The 10,315-nt window shown below is 36.9% G+C and overlaps 1 protein-coding gene across 1 annotated transcript; it reads right to left on the reverse strand.

Annotated features, from left to right (window-relative positions):
- Positions 1-216: 216 nt before the first annotated feature.
- LOC105036743 (CASP-like protein 5A1) lies at positions 217-10,041 on the reverse strand. The gene is made up of 3 exons (XM_073246881.1): positions 9,300-10,041; positions 995-1,127; positions 217-629 (listed from the first exon to the last, which is right to left on the reverse strand). The coding sequence occupies exons 1-3, from the start codon at positions 9,509-9,511 to the stop codon at positions 438-440; spliced, it is 537 nt and encodes a 178-aa protein (XP_073102982.1). The 5' UTR covers positions 9,512-10,041; the 3' UTR covers positions 217-437.
- Between the last annotated feature and the right edge of the window lie 274 nt (positions 10,042-10,315).

The raw sequence follows: 10,315 nt of genomic DNA on the forward strand, positions 1-10,315 counted from the left end.
CACAAATCACCTCTACCCAAAAAAAGAAAAAAGCACAAATCACAAACGAATTAATGTCAAGTTTTATATCCTGATAAATTCCTTGCCGTCGGGCGTAATACAGAGCCTCGTGGGTACTGATGGTGATACCTAGGGTCTTATCGTAATGGACTCGGGTTTCCGCTACCACAATAGCAATAGAACATCATCCATCCGAAAGTTTTGGTACAGCCAATATTTCACATAGACAGCATGTCAGCATTCCATTATCATGGAACAATCGCAAGGTTTCACTTTCCAATTCCAATAATGTAAACATGCACAATTCTCAAACGCTAGTCATCATGATATACATACGACAGCGATGGATATTTTACTGTAGACAATAATTAGAAAAGAAAAAAATTCCAACATCACCCCAGCACACATATAGTTGAGAAGTGGATTTTCTTGCTTTTTCACCTGGACGCCAATGACCAGAAGTTTAGGAGAAATGATGGGGCGAGCGCAAACCAGCTGATGAAGGCCATGGCTGTAGCAGTCTGAAAGCTTGTGCAGTGATTTTCTGAACAGATGTTCAGATCATTGCTGATCAGAACTGTGACGCCTGCGGATGCACAAGCTGCTGCAAATGTGAGTGCGTACATAATCTGCGGTGGAAAAAAATGATATCATCACATGCAGCGACCAAAATCATTCTGGAATGTCAAGACACCAGCAAATTTCATTTGGGCCTGCACTGATCTAGACTCACTACTCTATTACATGCATGCGCACATACTAATGGAATAATATTTTTCCCAAATAAATGTTTGTTTTTCTTAAGAATAATTTTTAGGGCATCATCATTTGTGCTCACAGAGATTTCATGTCCATCTACACATAGGGGAAGACCATTGAAACTATCGTCAGTTGAATATATAATTCAAAACTCTCAAAGCATTTTAAATAAACTTCCAGCACAGATTCTTGAAATGTGTTGAATGTCCTCTATTTATCTGACTACTGCTCTTACCCCATCTCCAATGGTAAACAAACAGACAGCTCGGGAATTCCGCAAGCAGCGTTTTACTAGAAGGGCATAGATATCCACGAAGGCTAGTAAAAGGCTCCACAAACTCTGTAAAATGACTGCTCCTACCAAATAGCTGCAGTCAGGGCCCAAAATCAGTCATGTTTCATTGCTAAAATGAAGTAGCTAAGAATCTTGCACAAGAGAGTAAAACATTAAGCATCTCTTAATCCACACTATCTATCTTGAAGGTAGCATCATGTAAAAGAGCAATAGGACAAAAGCTTTTTTTATAAGAAAAATCGTGAAAACAGCATAACTCCTAGAAATATAGAACATGCAAGTCTAATCACTTCCTTAGCAACTGCCAAATTTCCAAATTTTGCAATGCACGGTCATGAAGGGCATAAGAAAGCAATTCGTTCCTTTGTGCCAGGCTGCTGTTGCAGTCTAAAATCCGTGGACAATATCGGGGGTTTAAACTTATAAAGGTCGTTGAATGAATTCAATTAGGTGGAAAATATGTTTTCTAGTAAATACAAGAGGAAGAAGAAAACATAAAGCTGGAAATTCTGAAGCAATGAATAGTGTAGATGCTATGAACTTCAAAACGTATAAAAGAAGTCAACTTGGTACAAAGGTCTTCTCAGGTTATCGGAAACAACAATAGAGAGGAAAATGGCAAAGTTCCAACAATCTAGGAAGTTTTGACTTCTTATAATTCTGCAGGGCTTTGTATCTCGTGACATCACACAAGTGATTGCATGCATGTTGATTTGGTGCATGGAATAGATATTCCTGTCTTCTACATATTATACTCAACACAACTCAACTAAGCATTAATCCCAAACTACTTGGAATCAGCTACATGAATCCTTTTCCTCCTTTATGCTCTATTTAGAATCACGCTTTCTAAAAGATGTAGATATACCGAGTCCTTACTACTTCATCCCATGTGATTTTTAATCGACTTCTACCTCTCTTTCCTTCTACATATATCAAATCACTCCTTTTGCATATTCGAACTATCTAAGTCATTATTCTCTCAATTTATCCTCAATTGGTGCTACATCTATCTTTCACAAATGATTTCATTTCTTATTCTTTTTTTTTTTTTTTTTTTTTTTTGTATTGTCATACATCCATCTCAGCATTCTCATTTCATCCATACTCATCTTGTACATATGTTGTTTTCCAACTGCCCAATATTCAAAACCATAAAGCAAAGCTGGTAGTATGGTTATCATATAAAGTTTTTCCTTCAACTTGGTAGGTAGCCTACGTTCACATTAAATCCCAATTATACTTCTCCATTTTATCCAATCTACTTTAATCCTATGCATAACATCATCTTCAATCCTCTCTTTCTTATAAATAATCAATTTTAAATACCAAAAATGATCACTTTTAAAAACTTCATGATCCTCAATTTTTTACTACATCTTCATCTTTGTTTCTAATTTTACTAAAATGACATTCCTTGTAGTCTTAGTCCTATTTAACCTGAAACCCTTAAATTTTAACTCACTCCCTCATAATTCCAACTTACGATTAACTTTTAACCAATGATTGCTGGCTCGAAACTAGACCCTGTGCCGGCTAGCCAATAGTGCGAGTTGGTATACCCCTATACCAAACCATATCGGACCCAAACCAATACAGAAACGAGGGATAAACCGGAGAGAAAAAGAGAGAGAAAAATAGGGGGGAGGGAGGGAGAGAAAGGGAGGCTAGCGATGTCCATCGAAGGGCCGCAAAAGCCGTTAGAGGGCCACTGAAGCCTCTTGGGCTCCGCAGTCCTCCGTAAGAGAAAATAAAAGCAGAGAAAGATATATATAGAGAGAGAGGAAGGGACGAAAGAGGGAAAGGCAGTAGAAAGACTGCCAGAGGACTGCCGAGTGGCCCTGCGGCGAAGCCCACCGTCTTCCCCTCCTTTTTTTCCTTCCCCCCTCTCTTTATCTCTCTCTTCTCGCATCTCATAGAGGACCACAAAACTCCGGAGGCCTCAGCGACCCTCTGCCAGCCTCACCGGGCCACCTCCGACCTTCCTCTCTCTCTCTCTTCCTCTCCTTCTCACTTGCTCCATTCTCACCAGTGTTCCAAATCAAACATCCGAACCGCACCAGTTAGCTGCTGATACAGTCCGACACGCTCCAAACCGATCGATTCAACGAACCCTGCTTTTAACCTTGGTTTCATCCACCAAAACTATATCATCCATACATAACATGCATCAAGGAATTTCGTTCTAAATATATCCAATAAGCTCATTCACAACTAGCATAAAAAAGTAAGAGCTTAAAGCAGATCATTGGTGTAAACCTACTGTGATTCAAAACTCACTAGTATCATCACCATAGTCCTCACATTAGTAACTACTCCATTATAAATGTTCTTAATCACATTAATATAACTGACAAAATTCCTTTCCTTTTTAACACTCACCATAGGATTTCTCCAAAGACTCTATTATATATTTTTTCTAAACTAATAAGGACCATATAAAGATTTTGTTTCTTTTCTCCATATTTATCCATTAACCTCTGAAGGAGAAAAATAACTTTCATAATCGACCTTCCTGGCATAAAACCAAATATGTTCTTTGATATTTTTTTATCACATCTCCATCCATACTCAATCATCCTCTGTCAAAGTTTCATTATATGGCTCATGAGCTTAATATCAACATGGTTAGAACAATTTTGAATATCATCTTTATTTTTATAAATTGATACCATAGTGCTCTTCCTCCATTCATCAAGCATTTTCTAGGTCTTTTTACAATCTTATTAAATAAATTAGTCATCCGGTTCCCCTCAAGTCACCTAAACACTTCCGAACCTTAATAGAAATTCCATTAAGTCCAACTATTTTTCCTATTCATCCTTTTCGTAACCTTCTTTACCTCAAATGCTCTAATTCTACATATATATTAAACATAAATCTTCAATGGAACTAGTAAGGTACCCCAAACCATTTAAATGATTTGCATCAAATAGTTTATCAAAATAACTTCTCCATCTTTCTTTGATCTCATCCTCCTTAACCAATTTTTAATTTCATACGATGTATCTAGCCTAAGTCTCTAGTTTTCTTTTCTCTAAGTCTTACAATCTTATAGATATTTTTTTCCATCCCTAATTTCTAACTTGCAATATAACTCTTTATACGCTTTGAATCTAGCCCCTCATATTTTCTTCTTAACTTCCTTCTTAGCCGAGTTTCATACGCTTCTTTATTCCTATATTTAGATAGTCCGTTAAAGCACTCTCTTTTAGCCATAACTATTGATTGAACTTTCTCATTCCACCACCAAGTTTTCTTACGGATAGCTCCTTTTTCTTTGATTTTTCTAATATCTCTATAGCCATTTTCTTAATATTGTCAATAATCTTCTCATATAGTATCATACATACATACATACATATATATATATATATATATATATATATATATATATATATATAACAATACTATGTGAAGGAATATTGGAGTGTTGCCAACTCAGCTTCTCAAATAAGTTTTGTTGTGCCATCTGGAAAGAATACCTCTTCATATTAAATTATGTTATTAATGTATGGTATTGTTACATTCTTACAATTAAAGCCTAACACCTCTTCACATTAAATTATGTTATTAATGTATAGTATTATTATATTCTTATAATTAAAGCCTATTTATATAGGTAGTTGAAAATATGAAGTGATCCTAAGAATTTGAATGAATATTATTTCATTATTTATATATAAATTTTTTTTTCAATCTGATCAAATTTAGAAGAAAAATTATTTTCGTTGCGCGGATCTTCGACTAGCTGATTTGCCTATCTAGACCTTATTTTTCTTCCTTCAATATTCATTCCCTAAACCCATTTGTTTTTCTCCTCTCAAATTCAACCACCTAGTCCTCGGGTTATACTTTCTTTGATCCTTCACTTCTATTTTTTAATATGCATATCTACCGACCAATCTATGTTGGCTGATTAGTCTCTCATCCAATATAACAGTACAATCTTTAGTAAGGAAGAAATATATCTGACTAATATTATACCTACTTTTAAAAGTTATCAAATACTACTAGATCATATGCCATCATGAACTCTAAAATAACATTTTCTTCCTCGTTTCTATCTTCGAAACTATATTCTCCACCCACCCTTTCAAAACCTACATTATATATCCCCACATGCCTATTCAAATCTCCTCCAATAAAAAAAAATTTCTCCAATAGGTATACCTTGAATTAGTCCATCTATGTCCTCCCAAAAACGTTTGTAGCATTATCCAATTCCACTTGAAGAGCATAAGCAGTAAAGATGTCATCAGATTCCCCTCCTAACAATAATTTATCAAGATTATCTTCTCCCTTTCTTATATTCACAGCCTTATCTTTTAAACTCTGATCTATAATAATTCCTACCCCATTTTTAATCCTACCTTTCGAGGTATACCCAAGTTTACAACCCTTCTTACCAACTTCTTTTGCTTTTTCTCCTAGCCATTTAGTCTCTTGCAGGTTATCTTATGTACATCATCTTGGGAAAAAACTGTAAGTTTCTTTGTATGATGCTTATTATGTTACTTAAATATGTCTTTCCAATAATAATTTATTTTATCCTTCAACATAAAACATTAAAGATGTATGCCTTAATTTAATTGTGAATTTGCATAATTATGCAAGGATATCTGAATTTATGCTCTGATTTTCAGAATGAGAATGTGAAAGTCAATCAAAATAGTGGTGTTTGGACTTGAAAGAAAAGAAGGTGAAAACTTGTGTTAAGGTACAGCCATCGGTTGCCACCATCGAAGGACAAAACTGCAGCTTTTGCTGCTGCATCTACTGTTACCTGATGATATGCTTGCCATTTGATGTGAGATGCCTTCTGCTATTGAATACTAAGAAGATAAAATCAAGTTTTGAAAGAGTTTTCTCCCTCAAGTTGCTTTAACATCTTGGATCTCTATTTTGAGTCAATTGCATAAAGTTTCGAGCCATAAGCCACACATACTTAGTTTAGCATTATGCCGTCATCATTAACGCTAGTGTAATAGCTGCAATCTGATTGCACGCTCACCCATGTCATGGCTGCAATTCATTTTCATTTGGGAGGGGGGTGAAGGACAATCGCAAGTTTTCTCAATGCTACTCCAACACGGTAATACTACTACTTTAAGTTTCACTGTCATTGTGGCGTAAGATGACCTGTGTTGCTTTAAATTCTGCAATCATGATAGTCCGAGATGACTAAGTCTGTGTTTGAATGCCAAATAACTCAGGTTTGCCATCTCAACACCGGACCCGTACCAGTACCATTTATTATTGCATCGGTACACTCAATATAGGAGCCAATTCAATGTACCGACACTCAGTACGTCTCCCATACCGCATAACGATTTGATACCGATATAATACAGGATTGTTAGTACACACCAGTACCGACCGGTAGTCTGGTATAACAAACCATATGAATAAGTGACCAACTCTTTAATATAATAACCACTGGTATTCACCCCCAAGCCAGTTAACCAATGAATTACTTTATTTGGTTGGTGCTCCCATGATTAGCGGGATAAAGTCATGGAAAAAGTGAAGCAGAGAGGGGGAGAGAACCTTTTAAGGCTAAAGATTTTGCCCGCCTCCTCGAAACAAACTTACCTAAGTTAAGCACCTTTTTGGGCCTTTAACAAATAAGTTTATCCACCACTTTCTGGATGTTGTTTGGTTAGTTAATAAGATAACTTTATGTTATCCACCCTTTAACCATCATCCAAACACAGCCTAAAAATGCAAACTTGTCGGAGTAGGAGATTTAAGTCAAAACACAGTGCAGGTTCTTCAAAGAGAAAAATAACATTCTTTTCAAATGTTAAAGCCTAGAGAAGCAGAGACATATACTCTCTTACATGTCTCTGGTGCAAAGAATATCCAATTCGATGTGAGTTGCATGAACATAGACATGAAAAGAACCAAAGTGTACAAATAAGGCCCTGAACTTTGTTCAAGAGATATAGAATATGATCGAACACAGCAATTAGAGGCATCAGGCAAGATGAAGTTCCCATCGTCTATAAGATGAATTTTCCTAAGCCATCCACCTAATTGATACTCCAAATTTGCATATCACACCCACAGTGTAAGCATTCAAAGTACTGACTCATTTAGAAATAGAAAAACAACAAACTTCACCATGTCTTCATGTTCTTATGCTTGTTTCCTCCTCTTGAATGTCTCATAGCCCATCCCTCAAAGCTCCAGCATTTTTCATAAAACCACCTATCGCTACCGAGGATCGATCTAGCTCAGGCTAATGAGCTGGTGTTAACATGCAGGTCGAATCTGAGGTGTATCACTACCTTCTTTTAAATTCCAAGAGCAGCAACTCAAATTTGAGTAATCATCGACTATCCTCTTTGCAACTCTTAATTATAATCCAAATAAAGTTCCACCAATTAACATTGTAAAAAGAGCATCCAAGTGCACAAGGCTCCTACCATTTAGAGAAGGTAGATGTATGCAGCTTTATCCTGGCATGCAAAGAGACCATTTCTGCATTTCAATCCCATGACACCCAAGTTGTAATGGAGCAAGCTTACCCTTGCACCAAGGCCTGCCATCCATTAATTAACATTGTATTACATATTAATAACATAAACCATGGCACTTCTCAAGTGTAATCAATCAGCTCGATTAAGGCATTTCTAAAGATATACAAGCTTTTGGCTTAAACATGGCAATACCATGTCACAATTTCTTTACGAATGCCACTAATACTCCACACGCAACTTCAGTATCCCCTTCCTTAACACCCTCTAACTGGAAACTCACTAATCTTAGAACAACCACTTATAACACACATCATTGTTCCTCTGTGTATGTCTTCCAGAATCAAAATATGCTGCTTAAGTATACAGTTCCTCAACATTCACTTATGATTCATTACATTTTATCATAATTTTATCATATGGATTCTTCTATTAAATGAAAGATTGTTTTTACATTTTAGATACTTTATATTTTGTATAAATCTCTCTGTAATTTCCTAGGTGACAAGGACCATAGTGATTGACCATCTTAGCATAAAGCTCTTCAACTATTGTACCTGTGTTCTCTATCTATTTCACAGTATCCTCTCTTATGTAACTTAATGGTGTGGCTTGTAAGTTCAATGACATGATAGATGATAGCCGGCACGATCTCAAACTTCCTCTGATTTTACTAAAGGGCACCATGATGCCAATAAAATTTAGCCATTTCTCATTTCCTTCTTTCAAAACCTCACTGAATAAGCTACTTTACCAAATCAATTGATTTTTCTTTTTACCCATGATCCTTAATGAATTGAATGTGAAATTTGTCAGTTCTAAAGCCTTGCCTTTTATACTCTGGCTATCCAAATGACTGGATGCAGATGTCCTTGTTTATGATTTTTCTACATCTAATTTGGTTGCCCTCAAACTACATTAACAAACAAAAGTCACATTGCTCTTTGGTCTTAAAATTCTGCCTTCTGATGCACCACTCTCTGCACATGAAAAAGGCAATTTAACACACTAAATGTTCTGTATGCATCGCTGTTAAAGTCCCAGTAGTGCAGCATTTGCAGAACATAGCTCTGTACGAACCCCCATTTGCTTCGTATTTGTTACTGATATCATAATCTTGCTTCTTAATGATGAAGATATCAGGATTTACAAACCCTTTATTCTCATTTTGGACTTGAAAGTTCGAAAAGATATCATAACTGACCCCAGATTAAATTATTTTAGAAGCAGTTGCTGAAATCCTGAAAGCATATATAGAATTGGTAGGTCAAAAAGGATTTGGCAACTGGCTCCACAACCTCTAGGGTATATGACTGTAATATAAAAAAATAGATGAAAACTGGGCAAAACTGCACCAACAACTAACAATGGCGCCATACAATTGGTTGATCTTATATTGGTTAGGAGACTCTCTCTCTCTCTATCTATCTCGCCCCCACACCACCCCCCTACCCCCTTCTTCCCCCTCTCATGTATGGACTATCGAGGCTCATAAAAGCCACTGCAGCCCTGGTAATTATAAGCTATTAAGAGAAACAGAGGAAATGATGTTCGGTCAGCAAGAACATGCATGCAAGATGACATATCATGGTGGCCTTGTGGAGGGCATGTTAAGAAACGATTCCCAGCACATGCGCGCACAAACACAGAGAAATTTAAAAAAAAAATAAAAAAACAAAAAAAGCATCTACTTTTGCAGATTAAATAGCAAAATGAACAGTGGAAAAATGGTTCCGATGTAATGTTTACGAAATTATTTTTACCAGAAGGAGGTGACGGAGGTGAAATCGCTGGTGGAGGCCATGACGGACAGAGCGGCGGCCGCGAATAAGAATTGGCAGAGGCGCAGGGCGAGGCCTCCGGGCGTCCCGGGCATGCCCTGGATGTCCTTCATCATCACCCTCGGTGGATTCTCGGCGACATCCGTGAGAGGGGGAGCCTCCACCGGATGCACCGCCGGCCGACTCACGAACATCTCTCCTACTACTACTATTAGGCCAACCTCCAGATCATAGATGATGACGACCTGTCACGGCCAACAAATACCCGCCACCTCCTGCCCCGATCGGAGAGGAAGTCTGATGCGTGGACGAATGGAGATCGATTCGGTGGTGGAAAAGGCCCGAACCGGAGGGCGATTCAAAACAGCCGGCTCCAAGCCCCAATTATTATTATGGTTGTTATTATTATTCTTTTTTTCCCTCTTTCGCTTTTTCTTGTTTGACTTGCTGGATTCAGGAACCGTGAGAGAAGAAAACAAGGGAAGAGACCGCCGAAGCCCTAGCTCCGATGAAAACGATGGAGGGGAAGAAAGAATAGTGAATGAATTCAAAGAGGGCTCAGATCAATTTGACGGGGAGAGCGAGCAAGGAAAGTGGAAAGGAGAGCGAGAGGAAGGACGAAGAAAAAACCTAAAAAGGTGAGAGCGCATTTATTCGGGCGTGCTTCGGGCGCGCATGAATTATGATAGCGTGCCAGCACCGCGCACTCGAGCAGCGCTGTCTTCCTCCTATCTTTCTTCTTCGATTTTTTTTTTTTTTTTCTTTCCTTTTATTTAAAAAAATTATACAAACATCTATTCAGCTTTGAAAAAATTAATAAAAAAATATTTAATTATATTTAAATTTAAAAATAACATCCTCTTTTCATTTTAAATATAATTTAAAATAAACTATTCAAATAAGATGAAATAATCTAATTATTTTTATAATTATAAAATAATATTACATTATTATAAAGTAATACTATTATTATAAAATAATATTATACTATAACAAAA

Source organism: Elaeis guineensis, chromosome 12 (genome assembly GCF_000442705.2).
Source record: "Elaeis guineensis isolate ETL-2024a chromosome 12, EG11, whole genome shotgun sequence".
In the NCBI taxonomy this organism is placed as follows: Eukaryota; Viridiplantae; Streptophyta; class Magnoliopsida; order Arecales; family Arecaceae; genus Elaeis; species Elaeis guineensis.

Coding starts and splice junctions, on each gene's coding strand:
- LOC105036743 (XM_073246881.1), bottom strand. CDS start 9,511: ATGTTCGTGAGTCGGCCGGCGGTGCATCCGGTGGAGGCTCCCCCTCTC. Junction 1,128..9,299: donor ACCTCCGTCACCTCCTTCTG/GTAAAAATAATT, acceptor CCCTGACTGCAG/CTATTTGGTAGGAGCAGTCA. Junction 630..994: donor TGTTTACCATTGGAGATGGG/GTAAGAGCAGTA, acceptor TTTCCACCGCAG/ATTATGTACGCACTCACATT.